Below are 19594 nucleotides of genomic sequence, written 5' to 3'. Positions count from 1 at the left end.
AGAACATTCCATCCAATGGCAATAGAATAGTCAGTCTTCATAACACACATGAAACATTTTCCAGAGAGATCAAATGTTAGGCCACAAATATTTCCTGTAAAAAAGATGGGTTGGTTTCCTGAATGGAAGAAATATCTAACTGAGTGCTCTTGAGTGATTTCCTTCTACCTGCTACCTAAGCCAATCCCCCCCATCACCCCCAACCCACCCCCGGCAAATAAGAAAAACAAAAACATCTAGGAACACAAATACACACGGTAGCCCCTGGAGGTTTTAGCTTGTAATCTGTGTGGAGACAAGTTTCACTAGCTTTGAACATGTTTTGCATTTCATAGGTAAAATTAAAGACTTCTCCCTTCCACCCTTTGAAAATAAGATGCCTATATTTTACACTGACAGTGAAGTGTGCTTATAGCTAATCTAATGTCCATGTGCCCAATAGTTTAAAGCAGAAGGCTTCATTAAACATGAACTAAAGGGCAGAGTTGCCACATGACTTGTGTGGCTACACAATTTACAAACTGGGGTTCTTATCTCAAGTGTCATTAGACCTTTGAAGATGGCACTGGCCATCACTGTGGGGCTCTGGAAGCATCGGGCCCTGTACAACCGGCGGCTGTCCAGGAAGCTGCTCCTATAGAAACAGAAGACAACAAAGAAGTAGACCAAAAAAAAAAAAAAAAAAAAGACTCAGCAGATTGCCCATGACAGATGTTGAGACATCAGTTAGTCTCTGCAAAACCTCCGATCATCGTCCTGATGAGTCAGTGCTCTCTGCCACCTGAAATGACAGTATTTTCCCTAGACGTTTGCAGGCTATGAACATTAGTCTGTTGCTCCGAGCAATTTGGTTTTAACCTTTATTTTTGTGTACAGTTTCAGATTATACAAAACATAGAAAATGGACTCTCTTAGCGGTACATTAAGTAGAAAGTGTCTAAGTATTCCCAAGTCACAGTGTCCCCAACCCACTATTTCACCTTACTGTCGAGGATTTTCCCACACACTGTCCCATTACTGCTGCCCCCTCCCCACTGAATTATCCAACTTGCTGTGTTGGAACTTTCCGATCAGTAGCCAGTTTGGTCATTCCCCACCCAGGCAGATTCTAAGTGATGCTGTACTGTGTCTAGTGAGCTTCTAGCCAGACTTGGGGGTCCAGATTCCTGCCTCATCAGCTCATCAGAGCACCCTAGGACTTCAGCCCGTCAGTCACACGGACGGTCACGCAGCAGAGCGCGTGGGGTGGGCGCCCTCAGCTTTCCACCGCCCATGTCTGGGGACAGAACCGCGCGTCAAGCATTCTCCAGACTCATTTGACAGAGACCCAAAGTAATTTTAATGCAAATAACAAAATGAGTTAGTTTGTCTCCATCCATAACCCCTCAATAAAAGAATTACAGTACTTTATAAAAATGGCCTAAAATGAGCAAACTACAGTTCCTTCAAATACAATTGTCACCAGTGATATATTTGGTCCTAATATTTGCTTCTCAGCGAATTTTCTTTGTTGTTCTTGAATAACTTAAGCACCACGCGAAGGCTGAGTCTACCTATGAATAAGGTTAGACACTGTGTCCATACCTCACCTCACTCCCACTCCACGTGTGTCAGCCCAGGGAAATGTGTCTTCCACTACTCAAGAACTGGACCTCACGGACGCACGTGGGTGTTGATGCCACACAGGAGTAGCAGCCAGCCAGGAAAACCCATGGGGTCAGTTCAGAAATTCACACACCCCTTAAAGTTTGGCAGGGGCAGGAAATTCATGCATTGCTTGGGGATTGGTTTTCAGGATTGCTATTTCTGGAAGGTTCTTTTCCCCTTGTGCTAACCAGAAAATTACCAAAATCAACCTCCATAGAAAATGCAGGAGACCTAGAACCTCCTCTCCCTCCACTAGTCTCATGGAACACTCTGCAGACCTCATGGTAGGGAGCGGGGTGGGGTGAGGGTGGGGCATAGGGATTACATCTCTGACAACAGCCTCCAGTCGCTGCCTCGGGACAGGAGCTGGGGTTTGTTCTGCCTTGGCCCAACGGCTCCTGCACCATGCTGGCGGCCCCCCACCGGGACATGGCCCCTTTTGGGGGAGGACGACGGGCTTGATTGACTTGTCCCTGTCTTCAGAGCCTCACACAGTGCCTGGACATAGTAAGCATTTACTATTCTGTTGGAAACAAAGGAACAATGAATGGATGTGTGAACGAAAGAGTGAATGAGCAGATACAAAGAAAAAGGAGTGTGTGCAAGCACGATCCTAAAAAACTCGTCACCTCCCCAATTTCACTGGATCTGGGCTGATGGCGAATCATCGCTCCACTCAGCAGATCAAGGGCAACGCAGATGCCCTGGGCTGAGCCATGTGAACGGGACCCACACGGCCCAGGGACACCCCCCAAAGCACAAGCGGGAGAAGCAGCAGGGCGCAAAGAGCTCCTTCCGGAGGGAGGGTACTTCGCAGACCACACACACTCACATGCCTCCCACCTCCCGATGCTTTTACACTGAAGACAAACCCCCCAAGCTGAGTTTCCCAGCGCAGCTGCCAAGGCGCAGAGTACTGGTTCCCCAGATCCTGGTAAGACTCCCCAGAGAGTCCTTGTATCCACTAACATTTGAGAACCACCACAGCCCGCCTTTCTCTCCCTGCCGCCTTGGCTGCAGGCCCCTGCGACCCTCCCTGGGAGTAGAGGGTCGCTGGGTGAGACAGAGACGCCACTTCCACCAGCCGAGCCAAACCGGCCCAGCTAACGCCTCCAGCTCCCTCCCGCCCCAGCACCTTGCCCGTCCTCAGTGGGGCTCAAAGCCCTCATCTCTGCTTGGAATGAGCTTTCCTAACTGGCTTGTAATCTAGCTCCTCCACCAGACGAGGATCCCATGAGGACCCTCCCTGTGCCTGTTACACAAGCACCCTGTAATTTACGCTGACGGACACGTGTGTGAGAGGCCAGCCTTAGGGGGCAGGGCAGGAGACAGGACGGCCCAAAGCACGGAGCACAGAGGGCCCCGGCCCTGCACCCCCAGGCGTCTGGCTGTCAGGGTGCATGGCTGGGGTTGGGGCTGGTGCTTGGGTGGTCCAGATGGGAGCAGCTGTGCAAGAGGCAGGAAGAATCAAGAGCGGCAGAAGCCAAGACTGGGCTTCCACTGGGGTCTAGACCACCTCCCCGTCTCTACGTGGCGAGAGCTCTAGCAAGCAGGAGGCAGCCCTGCTCACCGCCACTGGGATGTGCTCCTCCACCTAGAGCATGGGGCGCAGGTGCCGAGGCCCCTTGCCGAGCCGAGGGCAGGGACCCGTGTTGTCTGTACTTCGCAAAGGGCTCTAGGGCTCATGACAGGATCCCTCACCTTCAAGACAGCTTCCCAAAGAAGCTAGCGGTACTGTTAGCAAATCTGGGGGGCCTCTCTGGAGCCAGGCCATCATGGGGGCGGGGCTGGGGGTAACAGGACGCAGGGCGCTACCTCTTTCTCAATGGAAGTTGGCTAAACACCTGAGGCTTCATCCCTCACCTGGCCCACCTCACACCTGGCCCACCTCACGCCTTCCACCACAGACACAGACTCAGAAAGGAAAACTCAGGTGAGGGGTGCTGGAGTGGCCCAAACCTGGAGGACTGTCCCCGGCTTTCCCAGCCTCTAGTGATGTCCATCACATCCCGTGGTTAACAAATTCCCGCTGAGCAAGTTGGGGTCTGAGCCTCCTGGCTGTGGCCTGTGCTGGCCGAGGCCTGCAGATGTGGGGGGCTGGACGCCGGCCTTGGCGGGCTTGGCCTGGTCTCAAGGACACAAAAACTCCTCTTTTTTTTTTTTTTGGCTTTTAAAGGAAACAATATGTTTGCTAGAAAAACCACACACACACACAACATGATTATATACAAAACGGTTATCTGGATGTGGATTCTGGACTGCAGCGGGAGCTCCGGGTTCTATTTGCGCTTCCTCAGTATCAGGTACATGAGGCCGCTGATGAAGGTGAAGGCGAAGGCCACCCAGGCAAGGATGAAGGAGTAGCCGTAGCTGCCCTCCTGGATGTCGCGGTAGAGGCCAGGGTTTTTGTTGTGAATGTCCTCGCGCTGGTCTGTGTAAATGGACGCTGCGATCATGACGCTCAGGCCTGTGGGAGAGAGCAGGGACCCCATAAATCACACCTGCAACTGGGTCCCTGAGGGGCTCCTGCCCCAACTGCAGAGAATGTTCTCATTTAAACTTAGACTGCAGTTAGTAGGTGACTGTCTACCGGAAAGGGGTCAACCAATACTCTGCAGCTGGTCACTGCCGCCTGCCCTGTGGCCACGTAGCTGACCCTTCTTGGGCTGAGCCTGTCTGGAGGCCACGCTCCTAACCCAGAGGGTAGGTCCTACATGGTCCTGGGGAAAGTTAGCCTGACCCCGGGCAGCAGGTAGCTTGGGCTTTGCCAGCCAGGTAAGGCCTCTGTTGCAACAGCTCAACTTTGCTGTTTTCAGGTGAGAGCATCCCAGACACACCTGCTGATGGCTCCTCGCCAGCTCAGGACCAAGGCCTGAGTCTTACCCGGTTCACCAGAGCCTGTGCAGTCCAGACCCGTGGCCACTCTGGCCACGCTGCCAGTGCCACACTCTGGCGCCTCTGCCTGCTCCGCCTTTCCATCATGGGGCTCCAGTCGTGCTGTTCCCTCCATCTGGCACACTGTTCCCTCCCCTCTGTCCCGAGGTAGCACTCTTGACTGCAACCTCTATTCACCCTCCGGACGCCAGCCCGGGAGTCCTATCTTCAGGACACCTCCCCTGACCCCCGTGAAATCCAGCCCCTGAAGGCTAAATGGGCTGTCTCCAGCCAGCAGCCAGCCCCGCCCGGCCAACCAGCCCCCGCTCTTCTCGGCTTTGCTTACATGACATGAGCTGGATGATGGAAGTTAAAACAAATCTCTCTCCCTGCTTGAGGCGGAAGAGCTGGAGCACAAAGATGAAGAAGGCGATGCAGCAGAGAATAGTGGACAGGATCATGGTGGCCTGGACCGCCTGCAGCGTGGTGTAACCTGGGGAGGCAAGATCGGAGACTGAGGCCGTGATGGCCTGGCCCTGGATGCGCGATGACAGTGACAGCAGCCCCAGGGGAGAGCAGGAGGTGAAAGTGCAGGGAAAGTCTGCACAGCAGGGCACAGGGACAGAGGGGCGGTTCCCTCACGCCCTGCCTCTCACATCTGCTGGAGCACGTGACCTGACCGTCCTCCACACCCTCATCTGGGAAACGGGGTCACCTGCTCTGCGCCTCCTGGTCTGGGCCGCTGCTCCCACGGTCGGGCTTGCAGAGGGAGTTTGGGAAGCACAAATGCTTTCAACCTGGCAGATTCTGGTCCACAGGGAGCTGCAGCTTTGGCAGCCTTTGGGTGCTTTACAAAGACCTCTCCCGGGGGCACTCAGGAACTTGGGGCTCTTGGGGCCCCGTGACCTGAAAGCACTGGTCTTGTGAGCTACTTGGGAAAGAAAAGGGGGGTTTGTTCAGATCCGTCTTAGGGAGTGGGACGCGAGCGTCTGAGACTCACGCTAGGGAAGTCGAGGCTGAGAAGGGCGCCCCTCGACAGGGCAGGACACTGCCCTGCTGCCCCAGGTGTGCCCGAGAAGCCACGCACAGGGCCTGGAGCTGCCTGCATGGGCCTGGAATTCCTGCAAGGGGGACAATAGCTCCCAGATGACCCAGCAGGAAGCAGGAACGGACTTGTCCAGGTGAGGACGGTCAGGGACGCTGGCCGAAGGCAGGTCTGGGTGAGGGCTGGATGCTATCACCAGGACGCAGCTAGGAGGGTGAGGGGCAATGCCCACCGCCACAGAGGAAAACCCAAGGATAAATCTTCCCCTTTCTGTTTTTGTTGTTTTGCAACTTCCCCTGAAAAGAACTGGCAGGAAGCCACATTCATGAGGAAAGAATTGTCTAGAGCCATAGGCCTGGCTCATCCCTGCTGCACAGTAGGTCACTCGAGGGGACCATTCCCTCCTACACTCACTCACACACACACACACACACACACACACACACACACACACATCCTGCCGGACTCCATTCATAAGTGGTTCCAAAACTGGAAAGGAGCCCAAGGGACTGTTCTAGAGTGACAGCAATGGTCCCATCTTGCTTTGGGTCCTGGTCACCTGGGTGCACACAGACAGTCATCCCACTGAACGGATGCAGGCTTAGCAGCCCACATTTCCTAGTTTGCAAATGACAGTGCCATAAGAAACACCTGCAGGCTATGCCAAGATGAAATAAATCAAAGTATCTCTGGAATTGGGTCCAGGCAGTGGGGTGACTGCGTAAGGCCCTCAGGAATGCCAAAGTGGGGTGTTCGTTGTAACCCTCAGCCCTGGAGCTCCTCACAGGCTCCCACTCACCGTGCATGCTGTCGTTGACTTCTGTGCAGTTGGTGGCATTTAAGCAGATCCTCCAGACATCTGCATAAAACTGGTCTCCTACCCACCAGGCCTAAAACACAAAACCGACATGCAGGCAGAGGCCACTCTTTAATGCCAGTGCAAACTCCCGATCACATGTGAGGCACAGCTGGAAAAGACCGGCCAGCCACAATCTGCGGTGTGACCCTGTGGGACTAGGGAGTGAGGTTCAAATGCAGACTCGACCCAGCAGATCTGGGGGGACCCGAGAGTCAGCATATTCCATGCACTGTCAGGCCTGTTGGAAGTGACACGGTGACCTCGGTCCGCTCGGGGCAAGGCGTGAGGCAAGAGCCAGCAGTGGTGAAGCCCACCGGACTCCAGGGCCTTGGAAGAGGGAGTCAGCGAAGGAGCCTGTTAGGAGCAAATAATCAACAAGGATGCTCCTGCCTCTGTCCAGCTGCTTCTAGAGCTCTCCGTGCTCATGGTCCTGTCCGTCCTAGATGGCTTTCCTTCCACCCAAAGTCTGAAATCTTCTTGCCCACCCCACCCCCCATCCACCCAGTCCATAAAATATCCACTCAGCTCCCACTCCAAGGCCACATATAACTCCAGCCTCAGCGAATCTTACATGGCCAACTCACTAATTGGTAAAAAGCCCCTCTGTTTGATTTCAGTATGTGCTCCTCAGGATTAACTATCTACCCCTGTCTGAGCACTTTGCAGGTGCCAAAGGATTGGCACCAAGAAACTGAAAAAGAAGATTCTAAAAGAATGTTCGGCAGCACTCACTTCGGCAGCACTCATTCACCCTTTGGATAATGGCCAGTTCCAAAAGCTTTAACCCCCAGCATTCCTGTGATCCCTACCCTGGAGACTCAGTGCAGCTCTTTGAGAAGCTTCCAGATCCAAACTGCACCCCGCTCCTCTTACGGGTTCCAGGGTCGGCTATCTCCAGTGCAGCTCTCATGCCACTTCCTGCAGTGTAAATGCCAGCAGGCACCATCACTGCTCAGAAGCTCAACTCTCTCCTCTGGAAAACTGTCCCCTCTCAGAGACTCGAGGTGGGGACCAAACGAGATGCTGCTGGTCAGCGACAGGTATTGGGATGGTGCCTGTTGTTATTATGATGATTAATCAACAGCAGTCTTATATGGACAACTACTGGTAGTAGTAGCCATGCCTGTGATAGACTTTTTAGCTTTTCTAGAAATGTTTTTGCCTCTAAAGATTTCTACAGTCTGAAATAGTCAGGATTGAAGCCCGGCCGTTGGATCAAGATGTGGGCATCAGAGGAGCTCTGGTAAAAGCTTCATTTCCTGCTAAGAGGGATATTAGTTCATGCAAATAGTCTATGGATCAAATACATTCCTGCCACATGGCTACGAACTAGCTACTAACGAGTTAAATTTCTCATTGGAAGAGTCAAGAAAATTCCAAGCATGAGTTCTGGAGAGGACACGGCCAGGGTTTTATTGGTAAGGAGATGTGGGAGGAGGGGGTGCTACATCTCCTAGGATGGGTTCCCGGGGGGGTCAAGACACTTGGCAATGTCTGAAGACATTGTGGGTTGTCACAAGCAGGGGTGGGAGTGACAGGCATCTGTAGGTAGAGACCAAGGATGCTCTTAAGGGCAGCATGCACTGAGGCAAAGAACAATGCAGCCCAAAGTGACAATTTCAGGGTTGACAAATTGATCTAGAAGAGGGTTGAATGTAAGTGGTTTCCTCCAAGGACGTCCTACAGCCAAGACTTCGCTCCAGGCTGTGAGGGAATCGGGGAAAAGACGACCAAGCGCTCCATCCACCAAAACCTGAACCTGGCACGTTAAGCAACGAATCCTCAGGCCTGGGCGGAGGAGAGGGGCGTGCCTTGGAGGGACCCACTTGTAACCACCTTGCAGGAGGACTTATTTCTGCTTCCACTGACTGCATCCTGGGGCTTCTGGTTTAGTCACAAGGAAAGGGAACTTACGCTGTCGATGGTGGCTATGAAAAGCAGCGCGGCAGAGGTGATGTGGAAGATGATGATGAAAGCCAGAAGCACCAACATTTTTACTAGGCTTGGCGGGCAAGGGGTTGACTTCACAGCCCGGAGAGACAGACGCACTGAAGATGAAAGAAATTCAAACTTGTTAGTGAAATTCAAACTTGAAGCAAACGGACGAGGAAAAATAAGCAACTTGTAGTGGGGTCTTAGGAGATCAAAAGCAGCTTTTTCCATCTTCCCTCGCCGGGAGACGGCACCGGACGAAGGGAATTGGGAGTTGCTCCTGGTCCCAAAGACACCATAAAGTCCTGTGGAGAGGAGGGGCGAGGCGCAATCAGGAAAACAGCGCACCTCTTCCAAACAGCACATGGTGAACACGCACGCCAGAAGGAACAGCTGCGTCTGCGTTCAGGTGCTGTTCCTGACCCCCCGGCTGCCGGGGGATGACGCGGGACACTGCGCAGAACCAGAGGATGCTCAGTTTCTTAGTACCCATTTTTTTTTTTTTTTTAAGATTTTATTTTATTTGTGCATACAGAAATGGGATACAGGCCAGAGATGTGGAGGGTGAGAGAATTCACCAGAGACAGAGCGGAGTGCAGAACAGGCAGATCAACGAAATACACTGCTGAGGGGAGCAGCGGGCAGGTCAGGAGAGGTCTGCCACGCCATGTGGTCACCTCCGGGGCAGGCGGGAATCGAACTCATGAGGAAGCGGCTTTAGATTCTCAGTGCTGTGCTTTAACCCGCTGCGCCACCAGGGAGGGCCCAGTACCCATTTTTATACTCTCTACTGTTATAACAAAGCAAACGTGATCATGACACGAAAATGTTTCCTAATGATCAGACCACTTGTAAAATTAATTCCCAGCAAATACCGTTTTCTTAGCCTCTACCCCTGTTCATGTAACACCTGACCACAACACGCAAATACAAGGTGTTGCAGATAACCCGGCCTGTTTTTCGGGGTGGAGGTACCGGAAGACTACATTTCCCAGCCTCCCTTGCAGTTGGGTTGCGGCCTTGTAATTAATTCTGGCCAATGGCCAGAACCTTGGCTAACGTCACTTCCGGCAGAAGAGCCGTCCTGAGTTCCCCACGCTCCTTTCCTGATGAAGTAGCTGAAATGGTGCAGCCATATTCGTGGAAGCCTCAATTTTTGACCAAATACTACGATTGAGAATGAGGTATAGGATGTGAACCCAGTAAATTTACAGGGCTAATTGCTTTCCACTATGAACTGGCAATATACAGTGGGAATTGCTCGTAAAGTGAAATAGGAATCTTGCTAAAGAACCAGAATTGTACCAATCTGATGGCAGAGATACTTGAAGACCGCAGAAAAGACCCAACCACAGGAGGACTTGTTCACCTGGTCTAGTTAGCTATAAAAGGCAGAAAAGATAAATTTGGATGGTTTGGTTTTGTCTTGTTTTGTTTTTTAAAAGATTTATGTATGCATACAGAACTGGGGTACAGGTGAGAGTTGGGGGTGAGGGGGTGAGAGGATTCACCGGAGACAATTGGGAGCGAACAGTCAGATTGACTGAAATACACTGCTCAAAATTCACTGCTCAGTGGAACACCTGGCAAGTCAGGAGGGGTCTGCTGCGCCCTGTGGGTCACTCCCTGGCCAGGGATTGAACTTGTGCTGCTGTGGCTGCAATATAGCTTCATGGTGCTGAGCTTTAACCCGTTGTGCCACCAGGGAGGGCGCCCGATCGTGCTGTTTTTGGTTTTTGTTTATTTTTGAAAAAACATTAAAAGTGAAACTTGGGAACGTTGAAGAAGTCTTTGAACACTTTTGTAAACATGATCATTTTGGTCAAATGACAGACAAATATCCCATGAAGATGTAACATCAGCTGCTCTACTTGGGAGAGTGAATGCTAATAATCGACAAGATCAACAGTTTGATTCATTTCAATAATTTGCGACCCATTGCTATTACTAAAATTTTCTAAAACAAAATTTCAGTTCTATTTTTTTAAGTCTGTATCAGACCTTTTTTTCACTATGCTATTTTAGCACCTATTTTAAATAGATTAGCTTTATTTTTAAGTCTACAAACACAAAATTTGGGGGAACCATTTGACAATAAGCGCCTCCACCTTATTTCATGTCTAAATATGTCAGTATGCACTTCGAGCAAACAAGGATGTACTTTCACATAACCACAGTATAGAGATCAATAGTTTCAAATAGTCAAACACTTCATATTCACATTTCTCCAATTATCTCAGTAATATCTTAGCTTTCTCTTTTCCTGGTTTGAGGCAAATCCAGGATCCATGTGTTGCATCTGAGAGACGTACCTCTTTAGTCTCCTTTAATCTAGAATCTTCGTCTTTCTTGGCCTTCCAAGATCTTACTATTATGCAAGGCTGCTGGTTATTTATCTTGTAGAATGTCCCCCCCTTTTGTTCAATGCCTCCTAATGCCTGGGTTCAGGTCATGCTTTTCTGGCAGGAATACTTCATAAATGACATGTCTCCGTGAAGCCTACCAGGCTACAGGATGTCAGTTTGTCCGCTATCAGTGATGCTAACTCTAAGTGGTTAAGGTCCACCAGATTTTTCTAGCATATACATTATCCCTTGTAATTAAAAAGTAATTTGTGGGGAGGTATTTTTAGTATTGTGGTAAAATGCACATAATTGAAGATTCACCACTAAATACTAGGCGCATTTAACCTAGTCACAAAGTTGTACATGTATCGCCACTATCTGATTCCAGAGCATTTCATCATCATGACAGGAAGCCCTGTGGCCTTTAAGCAGCCACTTAATTGCACCCTCCACTCAGCCCCTGCCAACCGCTAATATGCTTTCCATCTATGCATTTGCTAATCTGGGTATTTCAGAAAATGAAATCACACAAGATTTGTCCTTTTGTGTCTGACTTCTTTCACTTACACATTTCACAATAGTTTCTAGGCTTATCCATGGTGTATACGGTTCATGTGGTGAGATGTGGGGCAATATGAAGATTCAACCTCATCAAAATGTCACCCCAGGCCCTCCCTGGTGGTGGGTTAAATCACAGCACTAAGAAGCTAAAACCAGCCCTCCCTGATGGCGCAGCGGGTTAAAGCACAGCACTGAGAAGCTAAAGCCAGGTCAGCATGAGTTCGATCCCCGCCTGCCCAGGAGGTGACCACATGGCGTGGCAGACCTCTCCTGACTGACCCGCTGCTCCCCTCAGCAGTGTACTTCGTCAGCAGCCTGTTCTGCTCCCCCCTTCTGTCTCTGGTGAAGACTCTCGCCACCCCTGCACCTCTGGTCTGTACCCCAGTTTGGTATGCATAAATAAATCTTAAAAAAAAAAAAGTCAACCCAATAATTTTGTGCAATCCACAGACATTTCTGAAATAGGATCATTTAAAATAGCCTTTTTCTGATGCCAGTTCTACCACCTGGAAAGTTGTACGATATAGCCTCTCCTCTGCTGGTTCCTGACTGACTCGCTCTCTCTTGGGACTCTTTCACTTAGGAGGCAGACCGAGGCTCATGGGTGTATACAGGGCCCCCCTTGAGACTCAGGGCTCAGTGACAATGACCCAGGAGACATGTGGCTGTACAGTTCAGTTCAAGCCATGCCAGCTGCGATGTGCATCATCCCTTGGAAGAACCCAGTGGCCAGCTCAGAGATTTTTCTAATTCTTTTTGAAAGGACAAATTCCCCTTTGTTTAATCCTGCGTCATTCTCAGCTGCCATCATAGGCTGCCTCCAAACAGATGCCTTTCTGACCCTCACTAAAAAGGCTCATGTAATACACTAAATGCCATGTTATTTTAATACAGCAGGAATGCCAAAATGCCAAGTTCATTAGGCAGGCTGATCCACGCAGGGCGATAACAGCCTCATCTACTGTCCAGCCCAAATGACAAAAACGCATATGGACACATAATTAAAACTTTCTAGAAAAGAAGAAAAAGTTTGAACTTGTCTTTCCCGAGTGTGGAATTCAAGTGTTACAGGGCATGATTTGAGATGATACATGAATACACTTTTAAACACACCAAATTGGGTACCGAGAAAGACTACACTACACAGCCATGTTTTAAGCAGAACATTGGGCAGGTCACAGTATATGCTAAACCAAAATTCATTTGGGGTTTATCATATTTATTTTTAAATGTCTTCCTGTTTCTAGGAATTAATACCATTTATAGGAGTGATATAAAATATCCTCAGATCAAGTTTATTGAACCTTTAAAAGTAAGTCATTTAAGAAAAATATCTGGTAGGTTAAAGAGCAGGTGCTCTTCAGTGTGAACAAAAATCCTGAGGGTAGGCCCTCCCTGGTGGCGCAGCGGGCTAAAGCACTGCACTAAGAAGCTTAAGCCACTTCTGCATAAGTTCGATCCCTGTCTGCCCTGGAGGAGATCCACATGGCTCGGCAGACCTCTCCTGACCCGCCCGCTGCTCCCCTCAGCAATGTACCTCGCCCATCTGCCTGTTCTGCTCCCCACTCTGTTTTGGTGAATCCTCTCACCCTCCGCATCTCTGGCCTGTACCCCAGTTCTGTATGAATAAATAAATAAATCTTTAAAAAAAAATCCTGAGGGTAGACTTTTGTTCAGATCACTTGAAATCAGAAATAGTTTCCGCAGAGAAGAGGCTAATTTGTTTCCTTTTAAAAAAGATCTTGTTTATTTTTTTCATAGAAGAACTCAGTGTAGGCCAGAGGTGTGAAGGTGAGAGGATTCACCAGAGACAGAGTGGGGAGCAGAACAGGCAGATCACTGAAATGCACTACTGAGGGAGACAGGAGTGGTCTGTTGTGCCGTTTAGGTAGCTCCCTGGCTGGCGATTGAACTCAGGCTCTTGCATTGATAGCGATGAGACTTAACCCATAGGCCACCAGAAAAGCCCCCCAAAAGGCTAAGTTTTTATAAACCATCAAGTAAGTCCTCCATTTTAGTGAAAGAGAAAGGTAGGGTGGAGGGGGCAGGGTTATACCAGTGACTGGAGTTTGGTTTGAACTGTAAGGCACGAGGAAGAAAACTAAAGAATAGGGAAGTAAGCATGACCAATATTGCGTTCTCCTTCGATGGCAACCGGAATTCATAGTTCCAGTAAAAAGCAAAGTGGAGAAAATCAATGATAGATGTGTGACCCTAGGCCACTGCCAATGACCTCACCAGAGACTTTGGAGAAATTACTCGGCCGTTACTCAGTAGTAGACCTTGTGGATCTTTATGAGGGACTGAAGGCGACCCTTTATTCCTGCATCACTTTGCCAGGGGAAGTCTCCCTTCACCACTATCCCTGACATCCGTCTCCCACCGGCAACCACGCTTCTCAGGTTCCTCCCGCGCATTCGAGGTCATCAGCTAGGAACCTTATTCCCCACCCCTCATATTTCCGGGTTGGAGGAGATACACCAGAGGAACACGTCTGGCCTCAGGCCCCGCCCCACACTCACTCCTTCGCTCCTGATTGGAGGAGCATCCAGTGTCCACTGTCTGGATTGGTGGAGCTCAGCCATTAATGGCCGACAGTGCCTGGGTCAGCCCTTCCCTACACCTCCTCCATTGATTAGTGAGTGGGTGTGTCTGCTCACTGTAGACCCAACCTCACTGGGCTAGAGAGACCCCAGTGACCCCAGGGCCAGTCTGGGGCACGGGGTGGAGCTGAGAACTCTCACAAGATTGTTTGGCTGTGTCAGGCAGGCCCAGAACTTGTTTCAATTGTCTCTGCCAGAGAACAGTCTTCCAGGGCATTTGAATCATGCCACAACGTAATCAGCCTGTTCCCTGCTGATGGCCACTTAAGTCGTCCTCAGATTTTTTCACTACTCCACTGCCAAAAAGCACCCTTAAACTCAATTCTTTGCACCCTTAGTATATCTGATGGGCAGTGGTGGAGAGTGGGGTGCTGAGTCAAATAACGTGCACATTCAGATTTCTTTTTTTTAACATTTTTTAAAAAAGATTTATTTATTTGTACATACAGAACTGGGGTACAGGCCAGAGACTCAGGGGCAGTGAGAGACTTCACCAGAGACAGAGTGGGGAGCAGAACAGGCAGATCAACGAAGTACACTGCTGAGGGGAGCAGTGGGCGGGTCAGGAGAGGTCTGCCACGCCATGTGGTCTCCTCCGGGGCAGGCGGGAATCGAACTCATGCGGAAGTGGCTTCAGCTTCTCAGTGCAGTGCTTTAACCCGCTGCGCCACCAGGGAGGGCCCCAGATTTCTTTTAATTTTTAAATTTCCATTTCATCATTTTTTATTGACTACACTTGGTGTAATATTCCGCAAATTTAAGGTATACAGAGTTTTAATTTGATAAATATATTTGTGGCAATATGATTGCTACAATAGTGATATTTAGCACCTCTATCACCTTTCTTTTAGTGGTTGTGATAATTAAGGTTTACCTCTTAGCAAATTTGACAACTGCAGTACAGTACTGTTGTCTGTATTCATTATAGTGTGCATTAGATCTCTGTGATGAATTTATTATTCCTCACAAATGTATACATGTAGTATCATCTTATTCCCCCTTGCTCCCCACCATCATTTTACTCTCTCCTTTTTACAAGCAGGACTTTTAGAGTCTATTCACATAAGCCTAATTAGCCACAACCTAAATCAACAGATAACTGGATTTAAAAGGTGGGGTATGTATGTGTACATAATGGAATATTACTCAATCATGAGAAAGGAGGATACTCTGCCATTTGAGACACATTTCATGCTAAGTGAAATAAGTCAGAGAAAGACAAGTACTGTGTGATGTCACTTAATTTTTTAACAGAGCTAAATTAAGTGAATTTTCTGCAAAGCCTCCTAGTGCTGTCAGCCTCCATCTTCCAATCTCTGACCTATTAGCACCCCTTAACTCCCCTGGCAGTACCATTCAGGCCTGTGTAGACTGCCCAGTCATCCAAGATTCTTCTCAGAGGTGTTCTCTCCTGCCCACAACATACACCCATCTTTTACTCTGGAGACATGGAAGAACAGACAACTCCCTGCTTTGAGCCTGGCCCACCAACCAGGGGGGCACTGGAATTTATATTTGCCCCTCCCAGAAGCTCATTTTTTCCCTTCATATAATGTCATACCTACTAATGACCCCTCACCCCTCTTTTTATCCTTGTAGATTTCAGTGCTCACCAGAGGGGCCTGGTCTCAGGTCCCTGGAGCACTGTCTTCCAGCTGGCTCTCTCACTTGCCAGGGCCTCACTTCAAACATCCTCCCCTCACAGAAGCAAGTCTGATGGCCAGATGCAAAGTACCACGCCCCATCAGCACTGACCAACTTCATCGGTGTTATGCCACCCTCCCACTGTTGACCCCACCCTCCCCCTGGACGCGCCATTTATTTTCTGTGGAGGATTTCACCTGCTTATTAACTATTTCCCTCACTGTCCCTAGTAGTGCCCATTCACAGACAGCTAGCGGTTGTCATTTTACAGTTCTAGAAACGCAGAAACGGTCAGGTCCTTGTAAAACTCTGAGCCCTGGTTGTCCAGAGGCAGGAACGGAGGCTGTGACGTGCTCCCCCCACAGTGAGCAGGGGCCAGGCCAGTCCTGGGAGTGCCCTGGCCCCCCTCCGGTTGCCCTTTTCACTTCAGTGGGCACCTCGGAGGGTGCACCAAGCCTCTCCACAGCTCACAGGCATTTCCCAAAACCCTCAGTCCCTGCGAGCACACTTGCACCAAGCAGCACAGACCACACTGTTTCCCTTTGGCAATTTCTTCAGGGCCAGAGCAGGATGTTCCAAAATGCCACCTGTGTTTGGGCGTTTCCCTGTCTGAAGGTGGGGTCCGCACTGAAGGTGGGCGAGCTCTGTGCGTCCCTGTCTAGAAATCAAGGTCTCACAATTTGCCGAACTCTTCCTTTATAAAAGTGTTTCGATCTCCGTAACATGATGATTAGGGGGAAAGGAGAAAAAAAAAAAAAAGAAGAACCAAAAGGCAAGCGATGACAGCCCCACCTGGAGCAACCACTTTTAACTCTCACTTGTCTTCCCCATAGCCGGTACTCCCAAGTAACATCTACGTCTGTTTCCTGACCCATCTGTGGGGAACACTGACTTCCGGTCCCCATCTGCCTCTCCCATCACCCCAAAGCAGTCTGGGTCAGTCAGTAACTATCATTCACATCATGTTCATTTCAGTGCTGTGAAATGACTAGTACAGTACCTTTGCCTTCTTTGAAAAGACATCTCATGTCTTTTTTACTTCTTCTCTCCCTTCTGTGTTTCCACCTATTGCCCACATTTCTTTAGTTGTTTCCTTTTTTAAAAAAATCATTCCAGGGCCCTCCCTGGAGGCGCAGCGGGTTAAAGCACAGCACTGAGAATCTAAAGCAGCTTCCGCATGAGTTAGACCCCGCCTGCCCCGGAGGTGACCACATGGCGTGGCAGACCTCTCCTGACCCGCCCGCTGCTCCCCTCAGCAGTGTACTTTGTCGATCTGCGCCCATCTGCCTGTTCTGCTCCCCACTCTGTCTCTGGTGAAGCCTCTCACCACCCCTGAGCCTCTGGCCTGTACCCCTTCTGTATGCACAAATAAATAAATCTTTTTTAAAAAAAAAAAATCATTCCAAGTCTCCCCATACAGAATCCCAGATGCAAGACAAACGCGCAGTTCCAGTTACAAGCTGCGCTCAGACTCAGCTCTGCAGCCAGTTTTTCTCCTCCAACTCGTCTTCCTCTGCTCCCTGCCAGCTGCAACTGTCACAGGACAAATAAAACAAGCATTGTCCAGCAAGGATTGGCCAATCTGCCCCTCAGTGCACGAAGCATCCAGGGCGCAGGTTGCTAGCAAAGCCCTATCATTGTGGGAGGCGGCACAGATCTCCGGGAGGGTCTTTCCACATGAAATGAGGCTGGCCGTGATTAAAGGTCGAGCTGCAGTTTACACCACGCGTCTTGCGTCGGTTCTTCATGTCAGCGCTGTGAAGCTGGCATTGCAAGCTATCATTAGTCCCATTTCACAGATGAAAGGCTGAAGCTCACAAGGGCTTCAGGTAATTTGCCAACGTTTGCTGAGCTGGGACTCAGGCTCTGGTTTTCCACCTCCAAGCAGGACATTGTCCTATTGCTCTCCTGCCCACATGCTGAGGGTGTGAGGACAAGTACGCACGAGCCCGATTCAGGTCAGGCGAGGGGTGTGGCAGCACGGATCACCTTTGGAGCCTTTACCTCTGGCTGTATTTCTCTCAAGCTTTGCAACAGGCAGGAGGGGTTTCACGCGTCTCTGCACAGCGGCTGTGAGCTGAAGCTGAGCTATGACTGGGCTCAGGAGGGCGGGCCTGGTGGAGAACTAGGCTCTGGTACTAAAAATAGAGCTTCCTGCATTTTAATCCTATTAGCTCCTGAATAGGAGCTGAAGCTGTGCTGTCTTAACTGATCTACTTTGAGACTGGGTTAGATTTGGGATAGAGTTTTTCCTTGATCATTGAAAGGATCATTCACCCAGGCAGGGGAGAGTGGATTTAATTCCGTTTCCTAAATGGATCACAACACAACCCCTTTGTCACCCAGAAACTCAGGAGCTTCTGGAAGAGCCAACAGCTGGAGGATTCGCCAGCCTTGACTAAGGTGTGCTGTAGGGACCGTGGTAAAGTGCCTTCAGGGTGAAGCCTTAGGTACTCCCCATTTTATAAATCCCCATTTAAAAAAATCACACAAAATAAGATAGACTTGAACTTAAGATTTCAAAAAAAAAAAAATTTGATCAAGGAAGAAGATTGTGTAAGTGGAACAGGAGGCACCCATGGGCTTCCTGCAGCAGGGGCTAGTACATCAGAACTGGAGGGGGCGGGAGGGAAGAGGGGAGGGGGATGGGAAATCCTGCACACTGAATGCAGTTCCTCTGTGCAGCGAATTTCAGGTTAAAGACTGAGGCTGCGCGGGTGAGGGCGCAACTCCTGGAAGCATCCCAGACCTCAAACCGGCATCACCTCACTGCCCGGCATCACCTCACTGCCCGTAAGTGCCGGTGCTGTACCGAAGCCCAGTGGCCGCTGGACATGCGTGCCTCTGTGTGCCGTCACTGCTAGCCCTGGCTGCGGGGAAAGACACAGGCTTCAGCTCGACTCGCCGGCCGCTCCCCAAACGCAGCATTTGATTTGCCGTGGGAGTGGGCCGGCACCACCGGCAGCGGCCACCGGCCCGCCCGGCGCTATGGAGGGTCCCCCGGTCCCTGGCCTTCATAGGGCATGCATGTCCTCACGGGCGCCCCGGCCCGCCCGCGGCGGCTCAGAGCAGGCTGCTTGGGCACGTGGTCCCTTTCGGGTCCGGGAACAGGAGCGCCACCAGCGGTTTCCGCGGGCAGAGGACACGCTGCTGAGATGACCGCTCGGCCGGCCGGCACCTCCACTCCCGCCCCGGGAGTTCTTCCTTCAATTGAAAGCACAGCCATTCTTAGCCTGACTTGGAGCCTTTTCCCGGAATTGGGGGCTAAGAGGACAATCCTGAGGTGTGGAACCTTTCAAAACAGACCTGAGACTTTTGGTGTCTGGCGGGTGGACCGAGGTGGTCCCAGATCACAGAAGTGCTCCACCCAGCGCGGGGCTGCACAGGCGGGGGTGGGGGTGGGGCGCTGGGCGCTGGGCCCAGGCCCTGCCGGCTGCTAAGCAGTCGCCCAGGCCACACTGCCAGAGCGACTCCAGGGCCACTGCGGAGCTGGCAGCCAACCCGGGCTGGCGGGAACCCAGGCCCCCTCACAGCCCACGGCACCGGGGGTGGGGGTGGGGGGGCAGTGGCTTTGGCCTCTGCTTTCAGGAAGGCAGAAGTCAGCTTATCCTCCTGCCCTGTATCTGGACAGTGGCCAGGCCCGAATTTCCAACCGAATGTCTGACATCCCCTGGGGATGGCGGAAGCCCCTTTGCCCTGGGCGGCCCCGCTTCATGCTGGGACTTCGGGCACCCTGCCGACACTTGGCTCTGTCCCGAACCGGCAACAGGCAAGACAGCGGGCTTTGGCAATGCTCCAAGGCAGAAGCCACTGAGGACGGCTCCGCCTGTGCAGCGTTCAGCCCACCGGAATGATCACAGCTCCCCAACAGCGCCCTCCGTAATGACGGCCGACACACGCTGACTGCCGCGTCTGTGCCAGGCACGTTGCAAGTTTTTTACATGGCTCCCTCCTGAAGAAGCTCGCAACTGTGCATTCCTCACAAAAATCACAAGTACAGGTGTCAGCCTTAGCCTCTGAGCCTGCGAAGGCTCAGCAAGTTTAGGCAATTCCTCCAAGGTCACACAGCTAGTGAAGGCAGGAG

At 50.8% G+C, this 19594-nt stretch overlaps 1 protein-coding gene across 1 annotated transcript in view; it reads right to left on the bottom strand.

Moving 5' to 3' along the window:
• Positions 1–681: 681 nt before the first annotated feature.
• Positions 682–19594, bottom strand: part of EMP2 (epithelial membrane protein 2) — a 32926-nt gene continuing 14013 nt past the window's right edge. The window contains exons 2-5 of the mRNA XM_004692129.2: positions 8340–8473; positions 6366–6456; positions 4868–5014; positions 682–4114 (exon numbers count right to left, since the gene is read on the bottom strand). Of these exons, the coding sequence (XP_004692186.1) occupies positions 3927–4114; positions 4868–5014; positions 6366–6456; positions 8340–8417 (504 nt within the window). The 5' untranslated portion in view covers positions 8418–8473 and the 3' untranslated portion in view covers positions 682–3926. The remainder of the gene's footprint in view (positions 4115–4867; positions 5015–6365; positions 6457–8339; positions 8474–19594) is intronic.

Source organism: Condylura cristata, unplaced genomic scaffold (assembly GCF_000260355.1).
Source record: "Condylura cristata isolate star-nosed mole 26May11 unplaced genomic scaffold, ConCri1.0 scaffold00032, whole genome shotgun sequence".
Taxonomy (NCBI): Eukaryota; Metazoa; Chordata; class Mammalia; order Eulipotyphla; family Talpidae; genus Condylura; species Condylura cristata.
The sequence above is the reverse complement of the archived record's forward strand: the minus strand, read 5'-3'. Positions and strand labels throughout refer to the sequence as shown.